Source organism: Camarhynchus parvulus, chromosome 9, assembly GCF_901933205.1.
Source record: "Camarhynchus parvulus chromosome 9, STF_HiC, whole genome shotgun sequence".
NCBI lineage: Eukaryota > Metazoa > Chordata > Aves > Passeriformes > Thraupidae > Camarhynchus > Camarhynchus parvulus.
Genome location: NC_044579.1, coordinates 19,387,001 through 19,414,413, shown reverse-complemented (window position 1 = coordinate 19,414,413; position 27,413 = coordinate 19,387,001). Strand labels below are relative to the sequence as shown.

Genomic DNA, 27,413 nt, shown 5'->3' with positions numbered 1-27,413 from the left:
TTGGAGACAAGTTAATAACTGATTATAAGTTATTACAAGTTAATAACTGTTACCCTGAAAACAGTAACACCGGCTCTGTCTTCTGAGGATGGAGGTCATGTAACATCTGTCAACTCTAAAGTAAATTTTGGTGAAAAAACCCAACCTAAACCTTCACTACTGCCCAAGAGAAAGCACATGGTGCAGAGGGATCTTTGAGGTCACATGAGGGATGTGGTACCAGCCCCTCCCATGTGGGAATCATTCAGAGGCTCCAGAAGGCTGTCACAGGGAGGGACGTGGGAAAACTGCAGGACAGAGCCCAAAGGTAGAGCCTGACAAACTGGATTAACTGTGGATCAAGTCCATTGTCCATCCTGGCGTGACTTGACAGGATTAAACTCCTGAATAAAACATATCTGCCATCTGGACAGCTCCAACAGCAGCATGCTCAGAACTGCTCGGCCATGGAATAACCAGAGCAGGGCAGCTCAGGGGTTCATGGCAGGGCTTATGGCGCAGGAGCCAAGGCTCTTCCTCTCCCTCATCCCCAGTGCATAAGGTGACAGAATAAATGGAGAACATTTGCTCACTGAAATTAGGCAAATGAGTTTTGGGAATCAGTGGCTGAGACATCCAGAGCCTTTCCTGCAGGTATTCAGGCAGTTGCCCAGCTGCTGAGCCCTCATCCCCCCCACATACCACAACAAACACACAGCTCTGCAAGTGGATTAGGGATCCACAACAAACACACAGCTCTGCAAGTGGATTAGGGCCCCACCATGAAAACAAGCTCCCATTTCTTTTAACTCTCATTCAGGGGATGCTCCAATGTAGGGAGAGCAGGACAGATGATCATCCAGCCCCAGAGGATTACCCTTAGGAAAGCAGTGAGGTTCAGGGGTAACACAGAAATCACAAACTTTTGGCAGTAGAACCAGAGGAAAAGAAAATCTCCTGCGCCTTTCTTTCTGCTCCCCGTGGCTGGGGCAGAGTGTGCCAAGCCCTCATCCCAGCCAGGCTCCACTTAAATCCATGCTGTCACTGATCCCACAACGGGTCAGTGCTGGCTTGTGCCATCTCTCCACCTCCCCAGTTTCAGGGACTGGCCCCAGCATCACACACAGGGCACAGGGCAGAGGAAGCCCTGTCTGTTGGGCTGTCGTTTCACATACACATCTCAGCCACACTGCACGATTCAAACTGACAGCCTTTGCCTGGGCAGGGCAGAATTAGTGCTGTGAAATGCACTCCAGATGCTCAGTGGCATTTCTCAGTATGACTCTACTCCTAATTCAAGGCTTCCTAAGAAAATAAATACCTCAGCTGAAGATCACCATATTAGATCTTGCCAAGAGAGGAACTAAGCTTGCAGGGTCTTCAAAGGGGCTACAGGGAAACACCCTCCCCACAGATCACTGTGCAGAAGGGCCTGGGAGCCCCAGATCTGACTCTCAGGAGGGCAGGGCTGCAAACACAATGCTGTTAGCAGGACCTCACTCAGGATTTCCTGCTCACAAACACCAGCTGTGGAGCCAGAGCAGTCGTCCAACCCAGAGCTCTGGGTTTGACTGGGGCCAGCAGAGTCAAGAGAGGACACAGAAGCCCCATCTCCCCCAGTCTGCATTCCCAGCATTGCCCCAGCACAGAAACTCTACTCTGTAACTCAGCCCAGGCCAGGTCAGAGGAATCCTTACCTTCCAGGGTAAATTAATGCTGCTGAGCAGTGATTGTTCAGCAAACAAATTTCCTGCAGGAGCTGGAGATTCTCCACTCTATTGCCAAGTCTAAATACACTCAGCTTTTTTAAGATGTGACTGCACAACAGTCTGATCACATGTGAGTACAACAGTTAAATATTGCAATTTGGATACGTGAGGAACATCCCAGACTTGGAGAGGATCTGGGACACAGGGAGGAGGAGCTGGGGGCCTGAGCAGTGCTGGGGCTCTGTGTGTGCAGCAGGAAGCCATGACTTCCCTGCCAAGAGCACATGACAGCAGCAGGGAAGCAGCAGCAGCAGGGCACCATCCTGCACTAGGATGGCTTGGGACAGACACTTTTCAGCTAGCACTACATGATCCAAGCTCTAAGTCCTCTTCCCCATCCAGTCTCTCCACACCTCCCTTTAGGCCCTGAGTCCCAGCCAGCCCTTCACTTTCCCCAGTTAAACAAAAGGAAGCATCTTCTCCTCCTTACCCCAGTCACTGCCATGCCATGTGGAGCATTTCCCCTTCTTTCTCTACAGGGTAAGTCAGACTGATGTCAAAGGGGAGCCACAGGGGCTCCCTGACTGACTGCCCTAGACAAAGCCAGGGATAACCCAATTATAAAGCACTGGAATCAGGTGTCAGGCACTTGGATGCTGAATGCAGTTTTAGTAGTTAATTCTGCTTTTAGTTTTTAAAATACACCCCAGCCTGCCACTCCCATTTATGCTCACTCCTTTGGGGCAGGAGTGCAGAGGGTGAGATGTGGGGCTGCTGAACTTTCCCAGCCTTAGATGCAGTGCCCACATCCCACTCTCCTGTGAGTGCAGCAGCTGACTCAGGCCCTCAGCCAGCTTTTGATCGGGATGGGTTTGGCAGGAATTGAAATCGTCTGCTCCAACAAAACCAAAGTACTACTATAAAAACATACTCCAAGACTGAATTATTTTGGCTCCAGGAGTGAAAACGCTGCTCTGTGCACATCCATAGAGTGACAAATGCACAAAGTACCCTGAGGCTCTTGGGAACAAACCCTCACCCAGGGGCCACTGGAAGGTGGAGCAGCAGAGCTCAGCTGCCCACATGCAACATCCCTTAAGGGAACCCAACCAACCACCTGCCATGGGGGCTTACCATCCCCAGCTCCAGTCCAGGAAAAAAACAGCTCCATGCATATTTGAGGCTGTACTTCAATTTGAATTAGGGATGATGAAACTTTCAGTGCACAAACACTGACAATAAATACAAATTAATTCTCTCTTCTCTCACCCAAATCCAGCTGCATCAATCTTGGTTACACTCAAGCTTCTTAAAATATTGTGCAAGCACTTAGTGAGTCAAATCAATCCCAGACCTTTTATCTAGAGCCAGATTATCTGCTAGAAAGGTGGAACAGGAGCTCCACAATCCAGCCACAAGGAATGTGCCTGCTTTCAATCTAAGATTTATATAAAACACACCTAAAAATAATTTGACAGGAATTATCCACACAACCAGCTGCAAGCATCCAGCTGCCCCTCACTCCAGCTCCCAGACCTCCTGGATGAACAAATTTCCTTGACTTCCAGAGTTCTATCCCCATCAAAATAAACTGGCATTCAGAAATGTGACCAGTTAGCTGCTGAGAGTGTTTGACAGGTACTGAGATCAGAGTCTGGCCTGGAAGCACAGACAGACAGAGAACAAAGTGATGATGAAAATTTACCTGACAAGAAACCACCTCACAAAACTTACCTGTGCCAGGGAGGCTGCAGTCCCTTTCTTCAGCTCTGAGAAGTTCTCACTCAGCTTCCCTCCCTTGTTGCTGGAGTTGCATTTGTAGCACATCCACCTCATGAGGCCCTTGGTGACCACCCCACAGTCCTTACTCAGCAGGCACAGCGAGTGGTACAAGTGGCCACAGCTGGAAGAGAGCAAGTCAGTGCTGGGAAGCAGGGCAGCACCTCCTGAGCCCTGCACGGTGGAGGGCAAGGGGCTGCCCAGTGGGCAAAGGCTGTATCTGGGAACCAGCAGTGTATCCTCACCCTCCTGCTGATTTCCAGACTCACAGAACCAACACTGGATGCCCATTTGCTGATACAGCTCAGACTGTAACACCAAGGTAACAATGATTTCACCTCATTTTACAGACACCTGGGCACAGACAGCACATGGGAGAGGCCAGGGCTGTGGCAGCAAACACACAAATGAGCCCAGGGTGCTGCAGTGCCCAAAGCACACTGCTGGGAGAGGGGACAGAAAACTGACAGCCAGTTCCTGGGCCTGGCAGAGCTGGCTGCATGCAAAGCAGCCTCTGATGGGTGTGATCAGCCAGCCTCCCACAGTGCAAGGCAGCAGGGGGGTGTGCTCCCAGGAATACAGATCATTACTCAGGCAAACCAGCCAGCAGAATTTGTTTCCCCTTTTAAAACTATTAACACGATCACAGCTGCAACCCCAGCCCTTAACTTTACCTGAAAACAATGATTTCATCCGCAGTTTCTTGCCTCCTTTTGTACTGCTGGAGACAGATGCAGCAGTAATCCTGCTTTGGGGTAAGGCCTCTGGTGACAGAGGCTCTCAGGTTACACAGGGACCAGTGGAGATCGTGGTTTAAAAGGCTCGTGGTTGTCTCTAGCAGGGTCTGTGTGGAAGACAACACAGAGAGCGGGTCAGTCTGTCACCTCCAGACTGCAGAAACTCCCTGCCAGCCAGTTCTTCAGAGCAAGCCACTTAGCAGGTCACTAAGAGCAGAAACAACCCAATAAAATCACTTCTCCTATGTTTTCTATCCCCTGACCTCAAAACACTTATCCTTTCATCACACATTAATGGAGCAATTCCTCTGCACTCTCAAATAGACAAGTCCTGTATTGACTTTTGCCCAAGAGCATTAACAGAGGCATGGCAGGCTCATTTTGTCATCTTCTACATCAAACGTCTTTTTTTTTTCCCCTTCTACCTGGCAAGCTACTGCTTATATCCCCATTTTAGGAGAAAAATGCTAATAAAAATCAAAGCTCAAATGCACTATGGCAATTAAAGTCTTGAAAAAAACCCTTGAACTGCTCATCTGCTTGTCCTTCCCAATGGATGCTCATTTTCTAAGAGCCCAAAGAACCATCCTGAGTTTCAAGTACCAAGTTTCTCTCAGGCACAGGGGCTCTGGCCCCCTGATTCATCCCTGCTCCACAGCAGCAGCTGCAAAAGCAGCACCAGAGGATCCCAGCTGGGCACACAGCCTGTCCCAGAGCTGCCAGGCAGGGACAGGGACTGCCCAGACCCTCTGCAAGAACCCAAACCCAGATAAAGGCTCCTGGTGTTCAGCCTGCACAGCAAAGCAATTTCCCACGTGTTTCTGCACTGGCTGCTGGTGCCCTGAGCAGTGCTGGGATGGCTCTGCCACATGAGGCGGCTTGGAGGAACACTGAGCATCCTGTTCAGGGGAAAGCAGTTTCAGAAAACTGCTCAAGTGTGGAAACTGCCTGGGATTTGGGACTGAACTGAGAAAAGCAAGACTGAGATTAAGAGGAAATCTCACCAGGACACAAAGGAAGTGCAGCATTATCACTTGGAAGTGTAAAAACAGCCTAATTAAAGAACCTGTTATTTAAAACTGCATAGAAAGACAAAACATATCAGGTTTGTGCCTTTGAATCCCTAACTGCAGGATGAGCTGGAGAAAAAGCAGATGTTTATCCTTCTTGTACATTTAACACAGAACTGAGCTGCAGAGGTGTTCACCATGTACCTGTCAGTCCCTTCATTTGCAATCTGTGAGCAAACCAAACTCCTTCCCCATCCCCCAATCACACAGAAATCACTCACATGCCCATTGACTTTGCCCTGCAGACAGAAATGACAAAGAGAGAGAGAGAGAGAGAGAGAGAGAGAGAGAGAGAGAGAGAGAGAGCAGTAGGCCAGGCAGCCAAAACGATGCTGCATGCAGTGGTGGAGAGAACAGAAACACAGGCAACTTACTTGTTCATAGTTAAAAGTGTCCAGCATTCCCAGGACAAGCCCTTGAATTTCTCCAAGTTTCCCTTTTCCATAAACTGGATCCTGTATGAAGAAATGCAAAGCTGCAGTTGAATCACAGGATATGACCATTCTGATTCTTTTTAGGTCTTTTTTTTCCTCTGGATTGGAACTGCAAATGGAAGCTATGACTGCAGAGTTAAATATACTGCACATACACAGGGACAGCAGAATAATGCCACACACTGATGGGAAAAATCAGTAATTAGCAAAACTCAGTAGATGACAACATCACTGTAAATTGCTGTGCTTGGGTCAAAACTGGAAACTCCATGCAGGAGCTGACTGGAGAGTACATTTGAAGAATACTGAAGGGAACAGCATGGCCAGCTAGCTCCCAGCCCCCCACTGCCCCGTGCTTTTGCCCAGCCAGGGGTGCCCCACCCCCACACTCACCCCAGACCCCTGATCTGCAGGCTGGAAGAGCCCACCCCAGTCACTGCTGAGCCCACAGCCCAGCTGGCAGGGGAATAGGGCCCTGGGGCTCTCCTGGTGCTGCAGGGCTGATTTTCTCATGCCCTGAACATGTCCCAGCACACAAGCATAGGGCTGTGGTACAGGTCATCAGCCTGTGCATCTCCCCCTTCCTGCAGCCCAAACATCCCTGCACACCCACCCTGGCACCCCCTGAAGCATCACTTTGTGCAGGAAGCTGACAGAAGCTGTCTGCTGGAAGGGGCAGGACATTGGCAAAAACAGAACAGCAAGATGTGAAAAGGAAGCTAATCCAGAGAGTAGAAAAATGGTGGGGACACAATGGAAACAGGAACAGGAGTGGGATAAACAAACTCTGGATAAGATGAATGAGAGAAGGAGCAGGAGCAAGGCTGATTCCATGCTGTGACTGGGCAAGAAGAATTGAGAGTGACAAAGACAACTAAAGCAGTGTGGGAGCTACACTGCAAGACAGAACAGCAAGCAAGTCAAGAACTCTTGAACAACAGCCCTCATAGGCAGTGTGACAGGCAGAGACAGCAATGTTCAAACCTAAATAAGAGCAGCCCTCAGTAACAGCACTGAGTCTAAACCAGCTGTGGGTTTGGAGCGTGTGGAGGAAGCAAGAAGAGCTGGATGTGCTGCACAGGCTCCTTTTCTGCTGGGTGGACAGCACAGCACAGGCACTGAGTGCACTGCACTGCAGAGATCATGGGGGCAGTGGGATTTCCAGAGGGCAGGAATGTGACCCAGAGCACAGAGCAGTTAGGCAGGCAGCCAGCAGCTCCTCCTCTAAAGCCCTCAAGTACATGGCCAACAGGTCACTCACAAACTGTCCCAATCCCACAATTTCCATACAGCACCTCAAACTTCCTGAGCTACACGTGGAGATTTGCAAAGCCACTGGTTTCCTATCTGGACACAGAGCAGAAGAAGAGATGTGAAGGAGAGAGAAGAATAAAGACCCACCTGCAGCTTTGCAGAGGGAGAACACAAGTCTGAGGGCTTTCAATTACTGTCTTTTCCTCAAGTCATGCTTGATGATCTTTAAAACTAAAGGCAGCTGGGAAGAAAATGGACTTCCTTCCTTCCAGAGGAGGCCCATGGTCTGGCCAAGCCTCACCCTGAGCCTGGCAGCCCAGTGCCAGCAGTGAGTCCATGGCCACTCCCTGCTGGAGCCATCCAATGGGATGGCCTGGAGCTGCCTGCCTGCCTCCTGCATCACACCCACAGCTCCCAGGTCACCTCTCCAGACAGTTCTAATGCTGCTAAATTGCAGCTTCAGACCCCACAGAACTTCCAGCCACAAAAGCCTCGTGGGATCAATTAGTTTTATGGAGGAATATCTTTCATTAATTCCACCTTATAAAACTGGTCTCAGGTTGGAATTCAGGCATACTCCAGACATGGATGAGCCATCCCATGCAGTGGAACAGGCACTGCACCAACCAGGACCAGATCCCAGCAGCCTGCATGGCATCAGCACAAGGAGCCAGAGCCAAACTGGCTGTCCTGGGCTGCCACCACCAAACAGATGGGAAGAGCTGGCACGGCTCCACACACAGCCCAGCCCTTTGAGCCACCTCTGTCTCTTCCATTTGCCATTTCTTCCTGGGTCCAGGAAATAGCACTTGCTTTGCTACCAGTGCTAATAAATGCCCTCTGCAAACACATTCACTTCAGCTTCTCCCCTCTGCAAGGGGCCAGAGCAACCACTCCACACACAGCTAATCCCGGTGCTGATCTCCCAAACTAGGAAGAAAAAACAGCCAAAGCCCTAAGCAGGAGTGAAAAAAATATAAGAAGAAGCTTTCTGAATCTGTCTGCTTCCACTCTGGAACACTTTTTAGAGAATCATTCCCTCCCCTCTTTGGGGTCCCTACTGGTAGCTTTTACATTTCTGGCTTTTCCAGTTCTCCATTTTGTAGGAAACATCAGCTGCATCTGCTTACAAAACATTCATGAAGGATTACAGCTTTGTAAGGGAATTAACACTCAACCTCTCAGCCCTCTTCAGAGAGCACTCACATCCTTAATAACATGGAATTTTTCTTAATGCTCAAGAGGATTCCTCTAGTATCTCTCCTAATGCGGTTGGTTCAGACTTCCCAGTTAATAAGTCACTCCCCAACACTACAAAGGATGAGCAGGAGCAAACCTATCAACTAGATAACACTGAGCCCAGGTGCTGGGACAGGCAGGTGCCAGAAGCCTGTGTCCTCTCTGGGAAGCTGCAGCTCTGGCCCCAGCCCCTGCAAGGTGCCCTTTGGCCAAACACTTTGGTTGCAAAGTTAACATTTGCATAAGGTATAATCTGTAAGCAGTTAAGCCCAGAAGAGGAAGAAAAATAGTCTGCTAAAATTGGAATACTCTAATTCCTTTTCAGAGAAGGCAAGATAATCTACCTCAGTTTACTGATGTTATCCACCTTCCCACAAAACCCCCAGTGAATTCCTGGGCAGCTGTGCCACCTCCCAGCCTGCAGCTCCAGCACATACATGCCCTATCACAAACCTTGAGCTCTGCTGAAGCAGCATTTGAGGGCCCTGTCAGACAAGCACCACTTGTAATTCTGCATTTTACCAAAATATTTGGAGGGCTTGGGAAAGGCTGTGTGCACTCCAGGGCCCAGAAAGGCTGGTTTCAGCATTTCCTTGTGGTCACAGTTAAGGTGGCACATCAGTAACACATCTAAGTGTCCTGCACAGAGCTCAGAGCCAAGGCAGAGGGTTTGGCACCAGGGTTTAGAATTTTGCATGGCTTCAAAGAGCAACTGCACAGCTCTGCAAAAGGAACACCCAGCCAGGGCTAACAACACAGGGATCTTCCTGTCTGGGAAAGCACCATGTTGTGATTCTTCCCTGCAGGGCACTGACATGGCATCCCCAGATAACCCAAGGAAGCAGATGACTGGAAGGCAAAAACTCCAGCTCTCTGCTGCCTGGCTCCAAGGGAGTTTTCTTCCTGATCCCCAGCAGGACCAGGGGTCAGAATGCCTGAACATTTGAGCTGGGCTCTCATGACAAGGCCACAGAGTAAGACCTGCTCATCACCATCCTGACACCAGCTTCCCAGCTGGACTCAAAGCAATGCTCTCCCCAGGGCCAAGTTGTGCATCCAAATAAACTTCACAGAAACCTCCCACAGGCACCCTCTGCAAGCCCTGGAGCAAGAGTTTAACAAAACACAGCCACAAACCCACAGGCAACAGTGAGCTGGAGCAGGGCAGTGCCAGGAACCCAGGAATAAGGGCTGGTGGTAAGGCAGTGAGTGGAAATGTGGGGGTTAAGGACAACAGCACAGGGTTCAATGAATGGTTTGTCCTGTAACAAAGGACACTGTCCCCACAGGAGGTGCCGAGCACTGAAGGCACCAGACTGGTGAGACTCAGCACAGGCAATCTCTCAGAAGAGCCCATCTCCTAATGAGGAGGATCAGAAGTTGGGAGAGGCTTAAGTGAGCTTCAGAGGTGAAAATCTTCCGAGGTTAAACCAGCCAGCAATTTCTGAAGGACACAGCTGAGGGCTGGCATCTGTCAGAGGATGTCCAGGATGCAGCAAGGGGCTCACACTCTCTCTGCTGCCCACAAACAATCCAGGTCACATCACTCCACACACCTCAGGGGTTTGCAAATGCAGAGGTGTGAGTGAAATCTATAGAGGTGTTAAGAGGCAAAGTCAACTCAGAGATTCTGTGTATCAATACCACCTCCTCTTCCCTAGGATCTTTTCTTGATCTTTATGATGTTATTTTTCCTATGCCTGTTTTTCAGCTACAAGGTACCAACTACTGCCCCATTTTATGAACTTCTGATACTAATGCTCTTTACCTGGAATTCAGTCCTTTTCTCTGCATTTTAAGAGGTCATCATTTTTTGCTCTAGTTGTTCAAAAAATCTGCCTTTCCAAATCTCTCTTTAGTCAGACTGAATTTTTCAGGCTGTCCAGGGAGGTGGAATGAGCAGGAGCAGTTCCCCCCTGCTCCAAACCCAGTGACCAGAGCTGCACACGCTGCTCTCAGTGATGCCTGACCCATTTCTGTCCTCAGTGAAGCATCCCCTCAGCCTCCCCCAGCAGAGCCACCACACCAACCCCTTCCCCTCTACAACAGACAAAACATTTCCCTCCCCTGCTGCCTCCAGGACATCAGTGCCAGCCCCTGGAGAAGGATTTTCTATTGCTGCTAGAAGAGTCCATCAGAACAGAAATAGAATTAAATATGTGAAGATTGCCATCAGCAAGACTCTCCCTTCATCCCAAAGGAGAAGAGGATCTTCCTCCACACTGTCACACCTCCCAGCTGTGTTATCAGTGTGGTCATTGCTCTGACTCCCACCCCATCCTGGCAGTCCTCAGCACAAGCAGGGAAGCCTCCCTTCCCTGGCAGCCTCCCATTCACTCACAGCTTCTCCATCCTTTCCTGCCTACATTAAACATCAAACAAGGCCCACAGGAAATTATACCGAAACCTCAGCTAAAAGTAGACTAAATAAGTTATGGAAGAGCCATTAGGTTTCCCTGACACTTCCTTTGATAAAACCACATTTCATTTGAACATTTTTATCCACTCTCTTGCAACATGCTTTTCTATCTTAGGAGTTTTTTCAAAATCCAAGACTGTGAGTAATACTGAGATCAAAACAAGAGGTTGCTAGAGGTGTGTGTGCACCCTGTGAAGCTGTAAGCCCTTTTCCTCTCCCACCTGGAACAGAAAACCTGAACAGTGTTTCAACACTGTCTCAACCCTTCAGTCATTCCACTCCACAACACAGACAATTCTTCTAATTTCTTTTCTGCATTTCTCAAGGTTTGTTATTAAATCCCAACATCAGCTTTCATCTGTTTTGCAAATTAACAATTTACAGTTGCCTGTGATCACTCAACCCAAGGTCTGCTTAAAATCAGCTCTTCTGCAAGTTTGCTACTCACTAACTGCATCTCTAAAATAATATTGCACCACCAACAATATTTTGGGCCCAATCATCATCTTTCTGCAAAGCCTATACACTTTGCTGTAGTGTTCTTCACAACTGTCCGTCCCAGAGCCTTCACTCAAAGGCTTTCAGCAAATTTAGTGCCAAGTTTTGGGAAATTCATTGTGGCTTTGCCCTTGAACCTGCCAAGTTTCACTTCCAAATAACTGCAACCTTTGAGGTACTATTTTATTTGGTTTGCAGGAATTACTTCAATTATCTTCTCACAGGTCTGTGTGTTCCCACATGTCTCCCCAGCTTTTACACCTTATGTTTCACCCACAGAACTTTTACTGAAACACTGAACAGACAATAGCTGATCTCATCTCCAACAACCTGGGAATAGCTTTTCCCAATAACCCCGTGGCACAGCTTGGTGAAAGCTCCTTCCCTTCAGGAACTCACCTGGAGAATTCTCTGCAGGATTGAGGGCAGAGCAATAAATGCAGCCATGTTGTTCAGCACTTGCATTGTCAAACTCTTCAAAGCTGGAATGTCAAACATAACAGCCACAGCAGTTCATTAGGATTCCAGGAGTAAAGAGAGATCAGTCTTACAGATAGAGAGAGTTTTATTTCAGGTCATGGTTTCTGGTTTGAAAATAGCTTTTATGTTTTTTCTCCTGCATGTACTGCACTAAGCACACAGCTTTTTGCAGCATAAAGGCTGTTTTTGATCCCACAATATCTCTGTATTCCCTTCCACACTCCCTGCAGTAAACAACCCCATTTTCACTTACTTGGTAACACCACCATTCACTTTTCCTATTGCTACCACATCCCACTTTGGATCCTTGTCTGTGTTATGGCCCACAGACTCTAAAAGCTCCATTGATCTTTGCATGAAACTTGTTGCTAGATCCTCAGCATGGGTCTGGGATGGAGCAAAAGACATTATTCAGAGAATCCCAAAGTAGTTTGGGTTGGAAAGGACCTTAAAGTTCATCCAGTCCCATCCTCTGTCACAGGCAGGAATACATTCCACTGCCTTAGGTTGCTCCAAGCCCCATCCAACCTGGCCTTGGACACTTCCAGGGATGGGGCAGCCACAGCTGCTCTGGGCACCCTGTGCCAGGTCCTCACCTCCCTCACAGGGAACAATTTCTTCCCAAAATCCCATCTAACCCAACTCCCTCAGCCTCTCCTCCCAGCAGAGCTGCTCCATCCCTCTGGTCACCTTGGTGCCTCCTCTGGACTCTCTCCAGCAGCTCCAGGTCCTTTCCCTGCTGGGGACTGCCAAGACCAAAGCACCTAAGCCCCTTTTTAGCTCCTCTTATCTCTCCCACTAAAGAAGGCTGCTGTTCAAGGTGTGCTGCTGACTCCAAAGTGGAGTAGAGAATTTAGCTGGTGTACTCAAGTCCCACTGATTTTATCCATGGCAGCCAGGTGCAGGCAGAGGTGCACAAAGGGCTGGGCATGCACAATGACAGTCTATTACCTCAGGAGCTCCCCAAGTGCTCCCTACAACCTACAGAGCCTTTGTACACAGTGGGCACCTTGGCTCCTTCAGGGACCACCCTCAAAGCAACCAACTTATTAGCACAGGCTGTAGTAGGCTTCCTCTTCCACACAGGACAAAATAAAGTAAATGAGAAAACCCCTATCCACCTGACAGCTGCAGCCTACCAAACACCCAACCCCAGCTCCTGTCAGTCAGGGAGCAGAATATTTAGGAACAGAGTAACAAAACAATTTCTCTTCATTCATCAGAGGAGAGACAGCACACAGCTTTTATTATTTGAGGTCACAAATGCCAAAGTACTCACATTCAGAGTGTGGACACTGTGATGAACCAGAGGATTTCTGTGGGGACATCATGGCCTCAAGCAGGGGAAACCAGAGGGCCTGGAATCATGAAATGTGAGGAGAGAACCAGTAAGAACAGGGCAATGCTAAAAACGAGCTGTGAGCAATGTCAGAGGCCACTGGCCAAAACTCAGTTCCACATTCTGAGAACAGAACTGCATTTCTGATAACTGCTGTGGGACAGAGCTGAAACATGGTCAAGTACCCTCAGAGCAAAGCATTTCACTGGAATTGTGACAACAGTCTGTGTTTGCTTTATTCAATCCACAACTACTTCCCCATGTGAGAGGCAAACTCTTGAGGGTAGAGACAGCTCACAGAGTGGGTAGCAGAGCAAATGGATCCCAAATGGAAAGAGACACCTAAATTCTCTTCCTATCTGTTGCAGAATGACACCATTGCAGGGAAGAAATGGAGCAGGTCACTTCTCACACTGGGCAGTGCTTGTGAAGAAATTAAGAGTTCTTGACTTCCAGCCATGCCACCTCCTCAGGCATGGGAACAACATTCTCTGTTCTGAGTTCAGAAATTACATAAATTATGCAGAATCTTAGGACTAAAGATGCCTTTGTGTGACTGACATGGGCAAAATGGAAACACAACCTCAGTCTGAGGGGATGGGCAAAGCCCCAAGTGCAAGAGCTCAAGGCAGCTGCATTGCCTCCCCCTCAGAGCTGACACTCAGTTCAGGGGCTGTGAACAGCTCTGCAGCCACAGTGACAACAGCAGCAGCTTTGTGCCACCAGGAAGCTGGCTCAGAGCTCACAGTGGCTCTGCAGTGTCTGACTGACATCTGTGCCCAGCTTCCATCTGGAGCTGCAAAGGGGGAAAGGCCATGGTCTCATCCCCTCCTCCCTCTGACCTGAACTTTGCTTTGTGCTTCACCTTCATGAGTGAGGATTTCACTCTTATGGCTCCAAACCCTGAAGCTCCACAGGGACACCACAAGGAGAGGCACACAGTGACTGCCTGGACATACCAGTACCCAATGGATGTGCAGAGCAAGAGCCATTTGAGGCAAAGCCTCAGGAGACACAAAGGCCTTGGTTGATTCTGGTGACACATTTTTGACTACGTTACCTCTCGCTGTTGCTGGTCTAAACTGTGTGAATTCCTCTGGCAAAGAGCAATTGTTTTCATTAAAGTATCTTCAATATTTTCTAGCAAGGAGGGTTCAGCTGAGCCTAAGTGTCAGGGGGAGGAAAAGCAAATTACCATCATAAGAACTATTAGACAAGTTAACTCCCATTACTCCCATTAGATAAGTTAACTATCAATCCTTCTGCAAAATAAAATCATGCTGTTCATCTCAAGTCTGCTCAGTACTGTCAGCAACTACATTATAAAGACAAGTTCTGATTTTTGGCACTTTTCCTGAATAGTACAATAAATTGGGCAGGTAAAACATCTCATTTAATCAAATAAGGAAGATCTTAGCTGTGGTTTAGGACACAATTAAGTAACAACTATAGGCACAGCACTTAATTAGGTGCCCATGAGTCCTTGGGCTAGTGAACAGCACATCTGCGCATACACTGATTTTCTGTGGGCAGAACATTCTTATTTATATATCTGAGAAATTTGCTTTTGAAAAAGCTACTCCCAGCTGTCTCCCATCACTGTTCCCATATAATGCCAGCTGAAGCTCAGTAATGAGTTTGAATGGATTCTGACATAGGAAATGTGTTTGGTAAGCCAGTGAGAGGACCAGTCCCAAATGGAAAAGCTGACAGGGCACCTGACACCACACACACACAAACCATCCCTCACAGTGTTCGAAGTCTCTACCAACATGAGTGAGGGAGTGTCATCCAAATAACTTCCATATGAACAGTGTCACTACAATGCCTAGAAACCTGAAACAATCTCATTATGCCAGGTGTCAGACACAAGCAGTTCACATTTTGTGTTGATCTTCTGTTTTTAATAGAAAATAGAATTTAACTCAGTCTTACTTTCATCATCTTGAGTAAGCATCAGCAACTTGCTCTGCAATCGCTGAAACAAAAGAGAGGACACAGAACAGTCAACTTGGGAGTTTAATCCCAAGAATCCTGATAGAAATGTTTCTCAAAGGTGCAGTTACACAGGCTTGCCCCCATTTTCCTCCCCAGCACAATTAACATGGCAAAAACATCTTTCCAAGTATGGAAAGGAAAGCAGGAGCTGAAAGATGATTTTTGGCTATGAAAAACAAATTTCAGTATCTAGTATCTTCTAAATGTTTGAAGATTTGTCAGAAAAACATACTGATGTTCTGAGTATGCAGACACCTCCATTTGTTGGTATTTGACCAATACTTCCATGGACTGTAGTGGGAAACAAATGGAGGAACAAGGACAACATCCAAACTGAGCACAGGCCACCATGCTGACAGCATGGTAACAATGCCACATTCAGGATTTGGGAGTACTGTACCTCAAGCATAACCAAAAAGGCACCATGGATATCTCCCTTCTTCTCTAGTAAATATGAGGAAGCTTCATGGAGCTGATGTTTTTGGGTTATCTGAGTTGAAAGGAAAAAAAAGGTAAATGTCTGTCTGAAGAAAGCTGCCAGTGTTTGTTTATCCACAAGACAATGCCAAGCAGATGGCCAGGGCTGGGAGTGCTTTACCCAGGCTGAGCAGCTCTCCTCCATCTCCTTTTATTTCTCAGCTTGCACTATTGCCACCACCAGCACTCAAAAATGACTGGTGCAATTTCCATACAGAGAAGGAACAGTTGCTCTCCCAACACAAGGCAGATTTTGGCAGCACTGCTTTCCAAAAACCCCAGGCCTGTGATTTTATATACCCCCAACATGATTAATTAGCAGCAACACAGCCACCCTCCACTCTGCAGTTTCTCAGCAGCTTCAGAGCACTAACAGCCCTTTCTTATTAGCTCTGAGACCCAGCTCAGTGTTAGTCTATTAAATATATCCACCTGTGCTGCAGAAGAGCCATTTAGCAGCTCAGAGGGACAGAGAGTGCTAGAAACAGATTGGAAGAGCATCCAGGAACTAATCCAAGCCTAAAGTAAAGTATCTTTACAGTATCTTTAAAGGGGTAGGAACTGATTTGAATGCATCCTATGGCCCTTGTCATCATATATTACTTTCCTACCTGGATGGTTTCCTCCAGTCTGCAGCATTCCAGAACCTTGAGTGTCTCCAAAACCTGGTCTGGGCTGTACTGACAGAGCAGCTCGATGAACTGCTCAGTGACACAGGGTGGGAGGTGTAGCAGGTCCTGGTTAATGCCTTCTCTGGAATAAAACAGGCACAAGAGACTAAAATCAAATTCTAGCCCAGAAATCTGGCTGGGAAGAGTTTCTTATTCAATTGAGTGTCGTCTTTTATCGTTAATGCTGAAGTTAAAAAATCTGGTTTTAAGAGGAAAATTATGCTACTTCTACTAGTTACTGGTGCTGGAGGTCTCTCAGCAGCCATTTCATTTGTTCCACAACATATCCTCCTGATGCCTCAGTACAAATTAAACTCTCAAAGACCCCTGTGAAGAAAGAGACCAGCACAGACTCATCTCTAGCAACTCCATGGCAAAGAGGCACAAAGAATTAGCCTCATTTCCTCAATGAAACCTTATGGTCTGAGTGCTCTGTTCAGATCTTAATTGTCTGTGTCCTACAGACCTGCTCTGCATGTGTTGCTTTTTGCTTATTGTTCCTGAAATTCTTCTTTGACTTCCTTTACCACATTTTAATGTTTCATCCCTTTGATCTACCTCACTGAGAAAGGAACTCATACTTCTTTTAGAGAAACATCCCCATTTTCAATCCCTGGGCTCGTTATTAAGCAAACTCCTCACGTGCAGAAGCAGAAGAGAGAACAGAACTGTGAGCAGTGCCCACGTCCCTTTGTCCTGACAATTTCCTACTGATCTTGGTTTTAAAAAGAGCAATGTGAAGGAGGAGACTTCAGAGTGAGAAGGGAAAGAATGAGGCTTCCCTGGAGCCAGATACAGCACCTGCAACCTTTAAATGAACAGCAGCTCTCTGCCACTGCATGTTACACTTCCCATGGCAGTTCTAGGTGCATTGCACAGAGAAACAGTGGAAATTTATCCTGCCTACAAAACAGGGGCTTCTGCTGAACCTCCTGCTAGGAAAGGAAATGGATCAGGGTGTATATATTGAGTTTTATTACCTTTCTGAACACAAATTCCTAAGCAGGAAAAGATCTGTTAGTGTGCAAATCCTACAGCCATGGGACGGAAAAGGTCTGATATCCAATACCCTCTATTTCCTGGGAGTTACAAAAGGCATACTACCATTCAGAAAGGCCAGGAGAATGCTGTGAGAGAGCAGCTCTGCTAAGAGAGCAGCTTACTGTGATAACAATGATTATAAATGCAACATGCCCAGAAACAAAAGCCTCACCCATGTACTGATCACAGAGTGCAAAGTATGAGCACAACTCCACAAAACTATGTGTTCTGTGCCCAAACTACAATGTTCTGACAGCAAAGAGTGGACCTTGAAGGACCAAACAAGAACCCTGAACTCTGCATTCACCATCCACTTCTCCCACAACAAACACCCTGTAAACTCCCCCAGTGCCTGCAAGGGGGTGAGTGCTCTCCTGTTTCTATGGGTATACGAAAATGAAACATTCTCTATCTAAAATGATCTTGTCTGCCAGGCCAGGAAAAACAGCAAGTCATGCACCTATAGCATGAGAACAAACTTCAAGTCTGGAAATAACTCTGGCACCAAGCATTCATGATTTCATGAGCAAGCTCACTCTTCCCTCAGCCATTTATTTCATCAAGAAATGCAGAGAAGAGACAATGGAAAGAAAGCTGAGTTTTGATAATTTCTAAAACTAGTTGACAATCCTGAGACTTGCAGGTCCTTTTCAGCTACATGGGATCATTTCCACTCCAATATAACCATATCCAATGTCTCCCCTGCCACTGTCTTTCCAAAAAGCAAGAGAAAAGCACTGGTTTCTCATGAAACCTGGCACAAGGGAGCCCTGCAAGTGTCACAGGCAGCTGGGCACAGAGGAGAGCCCTTGGGACAAACCCTTATGGTTTAGAGTCTGTTACTACAGTTATAAAGCCAGAACACTGTGTTGCTAAATAAGTTAATATTGTTGGTATAATATATAAGCACAAATGCCAACAGACAATGCTTCACTGTGTTGGGTTTCTTTAGAGGAAAAAACTCTAGAGTTTAAAAAGGAAATGTAGCAAAGACTGTGATTAATGAGCTGAGCAATCCCTACTACATTCTCTGTTTCCTGGGGCTGCTTTATGCTACAAACATTCAGACATTTGGTTTTAATTTCCCCAGGCAATTCCTGTTAACCCTGTTTCCTCCCTTCCCCCTTCCACCTCCTTAAAAATAAATCTCTAGTTAAATTAAATGGGCCAAATTAATCCCTAATGCAATTCCACCAACTCAGATAGTTAGACCAGCATGATGAGTCTTGTCCCCATATGATCAAGCAATCATTTGTATTTGAGAACTTAAAAAGCTCATTTACTGCTCTAAGAATCTTTACTTTGACAAAAATTTTGCTTCAAAAAAGAATATAAACATTTAGATTAGATGAAAATAGATGTTGCAGAAGAGCCTAACCACTATTTTATGTATAAATACACTACAAAGTGTAGGTGCCTCTGCAGGTAGATCTGCAGAGCAGGATTTCACCTCCCTCCCTCTCCCAGGGCACAGTTCAGCTCCTTTCAATAGGTTTTAGAAGAAAACAACTTCCCAGCACTGAGAACAGACCTCAGGATCTGAGTGTTATTAAGGAAAAGCCATGTGGCCCAGTGCACCACATGGAACAGCATCCTTGGGGGAAAAGCAGAGCGCTGTGGGGAGATCAGCTGCACAACCTTGTTTGCCATTGCTGGTTTGAGCACATCACGTGTTGCCTGTGATCAGAAGGTAACTACAGGAGAAATGAGTCTATTTAGCTCTAATTATGGTAGAGTGAAATTAGAGATGTTTATTACTCAGAGATTATGGGAGGCACTCTGTGCATAAGATTAGAATCCAGGTTAATTACTACCTTCACTAGGTGCAAGTGATATCACAGCATAAACAAAGTCCTACTTAACATCCAGCTGGGTTTCATTTCTGCTGAACTACATTTTCTTTTAAATTAATCAATGATTAACTAAATAATCTGATTTCTTTCCTATAAAATCCAACCAAGATATTTTTTGTTTTGACCCTGGAGAAAACAGGAGGTGTGGAAATGAACACCTTCCACACAAACATGTCTGTAAAACTCAGGAAAGAACAAAATGCATGTTTGGGGTTTTGGCTTTGGTTTGGGTTGGTTGGGGTTTTTTTCCTTTATTTCCATTAAAATCCAATATGTGATTGATTAATTCCAGGTTCTGGCTTCCAAAGCATGTTTTTTATTCCACTTCAACAAAAATGAAACACTGACACTTGGATTTAGATAACATTGCCTTTTCCTACTCCTCCTCTTCATTAAGCACAATAAATTTGTGATTAATTGACAAACCAAGATCTCTCCCTCAGCTGCATTAACAATTGCTTGAAAGCAACTGGGGCTGTGCATATATAAATGTCTTGTGGCATTTGATACTGATTTAACAGAGAACACAGTGCTGAAGCTCTGAAAGAACAGGCACAGAGGGAGCAAGCAAGTAGTTAAAAAGAGGAGCTTGCAGTGAAATATGACAGCAGTTCTGAAACAAGACAGAAATTCAAAATGTCAGTTGACCAAAATGCTCTTCTGTTTATGTTAAACTCAGGCACCTCAGTCAAGTAACCAAAGCAGTGGGTTAGGAAGAGAAGCTGCCATTGCTGAGAAGAGAAATGGGCGCTCCAGCCCCAGGTAACCATTCCACAGCCCTCTGGAGCAGCAGTGCCCAAGCTCCCCCCACATGCCAGAGGCAGCACATTCCATGCACTGGAGCCCACAGCACCTCCCAGGCAGGGAGCTGGCAGGGACTGCCCTGAAGGATGCTCCCCACAGTGCTTCTTTTGGGCTCTTCTCAGCTTGGGGCATCCTGAGGAGCAGGGCACCTTTCCTAAGCCTGATCTTGGCCACAGGCTGGCTGTTGATGCACTAGTTCAAAGAATTTATTTGAATCCACGTTTGCACACTGCAGTTTGTAAACAGTCCAACTTCCTACATACCTCGGATCAAGAAGACTCCTCAGGAACTGGAAGAGCAAGAACTGGTCCTGTACAACAGGAGGAGACACAGTATTGTTATTTTAAAGAATGTGATTTATTTTCAATACAGTGATCCTTGAGCTATATCCACTGAAGAAAACACAGGCCCCAGCTGCTGCCAGCTGCAGGAGCTGCTCTAGGCATGTCTTGCACAAATATTCTGAGGATGTGTTTGGCTGACAACAGCTCTGCTCTAGAACTCCAAGCCATACTGAACCCCAACTAAAAACTGCAACCAGCAGCTCTGAGCTTATATATTTTTATGGCCAGAACTCTACAAACAGGCCAAATAATTGAGATGTAGCAATTCCTATCAGTGAGTAGCTATAGCCTATTTTTCTTCTGTTTCTGACACAGCAATACCTCACCATGACTCTTAGCAATCATTTCCTACAGGAATGACATCCCTACTGTACAGAAGCCCCACACTAATGGAGTTTGACACTTCACCTGCAGGTTGGAGATGATGCTCTCAAGCTGCTCACTGAAGTGAATGGCGGCCAGGTCAGCTGCTTTACCTGGGCTCAGCACCAGCAGCTCCTTTGGGGGGAAACACAACCAAATTAATTCCTTTTGACTTCACAGGCAATATAATTATGCAGCATCACCGAGCCCATCCAACTGTAACTGCACCTTTGCTGAGATGCAAGTGTAAGACAACAAACACCATTGCACAAAGAGAGGCATAGAAAAAACAGAAGGGTATTTGGTAAAAAAAGAACTTTTGAAATTTGATGGTTTTGCTACACACAAGGCCTTGAAGAATACAAAACTCCTCACACCCAGAACCCACCTCAGTCCTAAGGAGAGGAAGTTATTCATTAAGTTTTCTGACAACTGTCTTTACCCCCTGCCAACAAGACATTCCCAGTGCCAACTGTGAGCCAGCAGGAAAAGGGAAACAATCAACCCTTGAGAATTTCTCAGTCCAGTGGAAACAGTGTTGAATTGGCTTGAACTGAACCAAACCAGAGGTTTAAAAGCAAGTTTCCTGTTAACTGTTCACCATGACTGATACCTGTCCAGACATGAAAAAGCAATTTCTTTATTGTAATACAAGGAAACAAAAACCATTTAGATGCCTGTGGGTCTGCTTTCTGTCAAGATTGAGCTAAAAGGCTTCATATCTTACAAGTTTACACAACCTGCAATGTTGAGCTTTTTGCTTCTAACCCTTCCAAATAAATGAGAAGCAACTGCTGCAAAACAACACTGTGCACCTGGCAACCTGTCCCAAAAGCTCTTGCTGAACCTAAAAACAAGAAAACATTTCTTTACTGAACAAAACCAACTGTTACAGCAGTAAAGAAAGAAAATTATCAGAAATGTACATCTGCGGAAAATCCCTTAGCAGTTGCTGCTTGGCCTCCAGACAGACATAGCAGCCACTGAATACAGCCAATGGCAGCAACAGACTGGGGCAAAGGGAAGCAAGGAAGAGCCTGACCATTCCACAAGCTCTTCAGGAAGACCTGTCACAGATGATGCCTTTGGTGAGGTTTCCAGAGGAAAACCTGCCTGCTCCAGAAGCAGCTCTGTCGTGTGTGACCCCACAGCTTTACTGCACAAGCTCAGCCCCTCACTGTGTCCCCACAACTCTTTAACCACACAAACCCAGGCAGTCCAAGGCACCCAGGAGGATCTCTAAGCACAGCAGTGCAGAGGGACACAGAAAGGATGCAGTGGGACTGCCTAAATCTACTTCTCTCTCTGGACCAATCCTCCTGGGAGTCTCCAGGAGTGCTGAGGGTAGGACTGCCAGGCTGGAGAGAGCTGGTCCAATCTCCCTGTCTGAATTCAGTGCAACCTTCAGAGCCCATTCCCCAGCAAAACATTGGGTGCTTGGGTTTCTATCCTCTCCCAGGTCTGAACCTGCAAACATGGTCTGCTTAGACAGCCCTTGAGGGGACAGAACTGACACAAGGCATGTGGGTATGAGGGTAGAAAAGGACCCTTGTGTGACTGAAGAGAACAGTTTATTTTTTAAAGATAAACATCAATGAACAATGGCTGTGGGATGATGGGAAAAATTAAAAGTGGCACTGATCACAAACTTCACTTTCTGCCATACAACCACCAGGAAATCCTCTCCAGGCACTGCTGGTTTTGCCTGAAGAGGCTGATCTGCTGCATTCATAGCTCAGCAAATGACAGCTGTCCTAAGAGCTGAAATCACAGCTTCACCCCAGTAAAGTATTATTTACTGTTCCCAGTCTTTTGAATGTCTGAGAGCAGGATTAACACAACAGAAAAGGACAAAAGCCCACAGCAGCCATCAGGCTGCTAAACCACCTGGTTTACCAGTCCTGGGAAATAGAAGATGCCAAAATGAATCAGGGAGCTGATCTCAGTACCTAAGAAAGGTGACCCACAGAGCCCATCCATCACCTGCCCAGCAGCTTCTGGGGGACCAGGGATGCAGCAGAGGAAGGAAGCAGACACGAGAAGCAACAGCAGCTGCAGCTTGCCCAACCTGGAAGCCCAGCTGCTCTGATGAGGTTGCAATGAGTCAGGCCTGCTCAGACCCAGCACAACCATCCCCACCAGTGCCACAGCCCTGCCAGTGCCTCTGGAGAGGGGCTGTGAGCTCAGGGAGCCACATGTCAGGCAGCAGCATTCCCAGGGTTTCTTTGTGCATTACCTTTTGAATCACTCTCCCTCTTGGTCCATTTTCTCATTAGTCATGCACTACTTGCAGATGCTGGTAGAAACTAAAAGTACTCTGGATGTGCCCATTAGCTTTTTGTCTGCCTCACAGGATACAGATTCTGCGGTCATTTTCTGCTAAGAAGTGCTGTCTGCAAGGCTTGTTTTACAGACAGAATTATTTTCCTGGCTTATCTCCACATCACCCTGGTGGGAATTGACAGCACCTTATAGGAACTAGAAATATTACAGATTCCCCACATCTACTGACTGGACAATCATTTCAGACATCTTCATCCCCTGAAGCTGACAGAGACTGAAGACATGGGAAAATTATTAGTTGGAGAAGTCTCGCAGCAGCCTGTGTCTTACAGAGAAGTCATGACCCCATCATTCTCCAGGTTAGCAGTGCCAGGGCACCAGGGCTGAATGCACTTATCAGTGTGAGGGAACAGGGTGAGAAGTTGGATCCCACAGCCTGTGAGGTCACTGACGTCCATACCCTGCCTTGCTGCTGCTGCATGCTCAGGAGATGGGACATTTGCTAATGGATCCCTCTCCTGCTCCACAGCACTCACTACCCATCACCCCCTGAGCAGGCACCATTACCCAAAGAGCAGCACTTGAAACCAGGAAGGCCAGGAAGGCAGCCTGACTCTGAGAGAGGCACTTACACTGATGTGGGAGAGCTCTGAGCTGATGTCAGAGCTGTCTCAACAGCTGTGACTCAGCACTGGACACCTGTGCTTCTGGAAAAGCAGCCAGCACATCCAAGAGCCATTAGCAGGAGCTGAGGGACTGTGGGTGCAGGATATACCCTACCTACCTCTATATGGTCCAAAGCTTTCTGCCACACCAGCTGCTTCTCCTCTGCACTGTAGCCAGGCATGGACAGGATGTTGTGAATGTAGTTGAAAACTTCTTCCTGTAAGGCACAAACCCATAAATGCTGCAGTGTGTTCTGCAGCACCACTGACAGCACTGGCTTTTGGAAACCAGAGTGTTTCCAGCAGCCTTGGCATGACCTCAGGGCTAGTCTTCTCCAAGTAGTCAGGATTAGTTATCTGCAGGGAGGCTCTATGTCCCTAAAGAGTTCCTGAAGGAAAAGAGAGCCAAGGGGAACCTGATGCTAATGTGCTAAGCATTGAGGTCAAAGAGAATTGTTCTTCCCCTACCAGAAATGTCTCACTCTTGCCCACAGGGAAAAAGGACAGGACATCACTTGAGCTAGGAGCCCAGGCAGAGAGAACACTGCCAAAGGGTAGCTCAGTTTTCCCAGCACATTCCTGAGCTCCTCCCTGACACTGGCCTCTCCCCCAGGCTCTCCTGCACTGTCCCCAGCTCAGGTGCTCTCCTGTGTCATGGTTTTTGGCCACCTCACTATCACAACCTCCTCTTCTGACTCCTTCACCCACACAACTTTCAGCATTGTGGATTTATAAGGACCTGGTGAGGTCACATTTGCCAGACTCTCAACCCAACTTCTGCTGGTGGTAGGGAAGGGAACACCTCAAAAACTGTGGCAGGTGTGTATGCTGAAGGTAATGGCAGAGAGATGACAACGGCAGAGAGCCTGTGTCCAGGGGAAGAAATGTGGGGACCAATGGCAGAAACAAAAAAGCACTGCAGTTAGCCACATCTGCAGTAAATCCCACCTTGCACTCAGGTTTGATGTACCAGCACTAGATTTTAAAAAAAAAGGAAAACTCTGCAACTTAAAAAAAAAAAAATCAGCTCGTCTCCACCAGACAAACACAAACAGCTTTGACTACAACTAAGAAACCTGAACTGTTCAGGGCATTTTTAAGGTAATTATGCTAGAAGAGCAAAGCAGCTGTGCCCAGTCACTGTGGCCAGCAGGACAGGCTGCATGGCCAGGAAGCAGAAAGGCCAGGAGCACCAGAGTTCCTCACCTTCCTCAGGGGATCCCGCAGGTAACAGCCGATGATTTTGTCATAGCGAAGCTGCCGCTCATACATGAACTCACAGATCTGATAGCTGAAAGAAAGAAAACTTCCCAGGTCAGGAAAAGCACTCAGCTGAGCCAGCACAACAGACAGGCAGCATTTGGAACTGTCTTACATTGGGGTTTTCAGCACACAGGCTGCGTGGCTCCAGAGTGCTGGAGCGCCATTTGTACCAGCCTCGGGCCAACCTCAACCCATCAGGGCTGCCCATCAAGCTCCCTCTTCTGTGAAATTATCACACAGAACAGAGAAAAGTGGAGTTACTAAGGGGAGAGGCAAGGGACAGAGGATAACAACTCTTAATGAAATCAGGTCTCACAGGTTCTGCTGTCAGAGATGATTTGTTTCCACAACACTCTGCTCTAAGTTAGGTCAATCCACTACACTTAATTGAAGAAATCCACTGAACATGACTCAACAATGTGTTATGACACCGCTTCCTACCTTCACATTTTAATAAACATCTTCAATATTTTGAGACTTCACATAAAATCAGATGTAACTGAGTCAAACCAAATCAAGAGTCTGATAATTAATATTATACTACAGCTCTTTCAGCTCTGATGGAAGTGGCTGAGCTGGGGGGCCTGGCTGTCAAATTCTCTGAAGCAAGGAGAAAAAATGTTTTTATTGACTCTGAAAAATTTAATTGAATTACTCCTTTTAGGACACACAGGAGAACAGGCATGGCACGCCCCCAACTGTTCTCCCTCTGGTCCTTTGTAGCATGGTGGATTCATTCATGTAACACCCAAACTCATGGCCTGGATGAAGATGCCCTCCCTGGCTGGCTCTGCTCTGGCATGACAGACTCTTTCTGGAATCATAAAGCACCTAAAGGAGATGCTGGAAATTTTCAGCCTTTCCAGACACTGTTTTTGTATCTCCTACTCAATTCTAAAACGAGTACCATGGGGGTGGCTCAAGACCCCTTCATGCTTTTAAATCCACCTGTGGGTCTCACCCCAAGCAGGCATCTCCATCTGCCAGGGGTAGAGCACTCCAATAGACAAATGTACCTCTGAACACAGCCTGGGCTCAAGGATAGAGAATATTAAAACTCATCAAGTCCCACAGGGTTTCTCCTGAAGGGTTTTCACAGCTCTACCCCTTCTTTTCTTAACAATGCTTTCTCTGAGAACACCCAGGAAAGAAAATCTGGGACTAAATGTGAACATCTTAAATTAAGCACAATGTGAATGCACAAGGAAAATAAGCCCAAACACAGTTACAAAGTAGAAACAAGAAAAGTGGAGCCAAGAAAGATCTGTGGAAGAGATTTAAAGGCAGTTTTTATATATTGTGTCCAGCAACTCACAACTCAGCCTTCTCTGCCATTTGGATAAGGCGGCTCTCTTCAAACTGCACGATCCCTCCTGCCTGGAGCAGCTCCAAAAGGACCTGCAGAGATTGAACACCAGTTATGTACAGGGCAGCAACAGCAGCTGAACAGCCAGTGCCACGACAAGTCCACTGCTCCTGCTCCATTAAACATGGTAAGAACACAGGGCTGACTTTATTCATTTGTTAATTGATTGTCCTTTAACTAGGAAGGACATGAGCTTATGAGAACTTTCCTGCCTCTGTCCTTGTTCCTGCAGGCAGTGCTGGGGTGGGACCCTTCCCTCCTGCTGTGCCCAGCACTGCCCAATATTCCTATGCCCATTCTCACTCCCAAGGCCAAATTCTGCTCCACAGCCTGGCCTTGGGGGTGCTCCAAGGAGCATCCCTGGAAGGTTCTTACCTGCTGCCTCTCGGAATGCCGGGAGTCGTCATCCGGGCTGCACAGGAACTCCAGCACCTGCCAGGGAGAGGGGGTGTGAGCCAGGCCTGGCTGGCACAGCTAGGAGCACAAACTGGGCAGCACACCCTGAGCACCAGCAGTGGCAACAGCAAACCACCACACAATGGGGCCATCTGAATGTACCTGGAACCCAACTGGGAATACTGGAATGGCAGAGAACTGCTGAAAGACTCCTGAGAGGGAAACACAGGACTCTGCCCCAGGATCTAGAACCAAACTTTAGGGAACCCAGGCAATATAGAAGAACTCATGGAACCCCAAGTTTCTGCTTCACACTACACACCAAACAGCTGGCATCACTACACTGACCCACTCTCCTGGACTGTGCCATCTCATCAGGAAACAGGAAATTATGTAATTCATAACATTTCATATATGTGGAATAAAAGTGTCTAATCCAAATCTGTTTAGCCTCCACTGAGTTCTTCAGTCTTAAATTAGGACCAAGGACACAATATGTTTGAATTAATTTTCATTAGTGCTCATACATCTCTATTATCATCAGGCAGTGAAGCCTCCTCCTCAGTCCCAGAAATTTCTGTGACTTAAGCTGGGATACAAAGTTAACTCATGCAAGCTTTGGGCATACATTGGTGTAAATTCCTTTTTTAAACAGCAGAGAAGGTAGTGGCCAGCTGAACTAAAAATTACCAACTACACTTATGTGCTCTATAAGCTCACTGATGTAATTTTAGTTGATACCCTAATGCCAGACTGGCTTGGGTTGGAAGGGACCTTTAAAGCTCTTCCAGCTCCACCTCTCTGCCATGGGCAGGGACACCTTCCACTAGACCAGATTGCTCAGAGCTTCATCCAGCCTGGCCTTGAAAACCTCCTAGTATAAAATGCTGTTTGTCTCACAGCTCCAGCCAAGCTGAAACATGGTGTACTGTGCTTCCATGGTCTGTCCTAC

General features: G+C 47.0%; 1 protein-coding gene across 2 annotated transcripts in view; it reads right to left on the bottom strand.

The window, feature by feature from the left end:
• Window positions 1-27,413, bottom strand: part of VPS8 (VPS8 subunit of CORVET complex) — a 65,590-nt gene that overhangs the window by 5,575 nt on the left and 32,602 nt on the right. For both annotated transcript variants that reach the window (XM_030954453.1, XM_030954454.1), the window contains 15 exons: window positions 26,441-26,497; window positions 26,015-26,097; window positions 24,643-24,727; window positions 23,556-23,654; window positions 20,534-20,623; window positions 20,045-20,091; window positions 16,024-16,165; window positions 15,336-15,425; window positions 14,873-14,915; window positions 13,998-14,101; window positions 12,878-12,956; window positions 11,518-11,600; window positions 5,649-5,729; window positions 4,142-4,311; window positions 3,423-3,591 (listed from right to left, as the gene is read on the bottom strand). In XM_030954453.1, coding sequence (XP_030810313.1) covers window positions 3,423-3,591; window positions 4,142-4,311; window positions 5,649-5,729; window positions 11,518-11,600; window positions 12,878-12,956; window positions 13,998-14,101; window positions 14,873-14,915; window positions 15,336-15,425; window positions 16,024-16,165; window positions 20,045-20,091; window positions 20,534-20,623; window positions 23,556-23,654; window positions 24,643-24,727; window positions 26,015-26,097; window positions 26,441-26,497 — 1,422 coding nt within the window. The remainder of the gene's footprint in view (window positions 1-3,422; window positions 3,592-4,141; window positions 4,312-5,648; window positions 5,730-11,517; window positions 11,601-12,877; window positions 12,957-13,997; window positions 14,102-14,872; window positions 14,916-15,335; window positions 15,426-16,023; window positions 16,166-20,044; window positions 20,092-20,533; window positions 20,624-23,555; window positions 23,655-24,642; window positions 24,728-26,014; window positions 26,098-26,440; window positions 26,498-27,413) is intronic.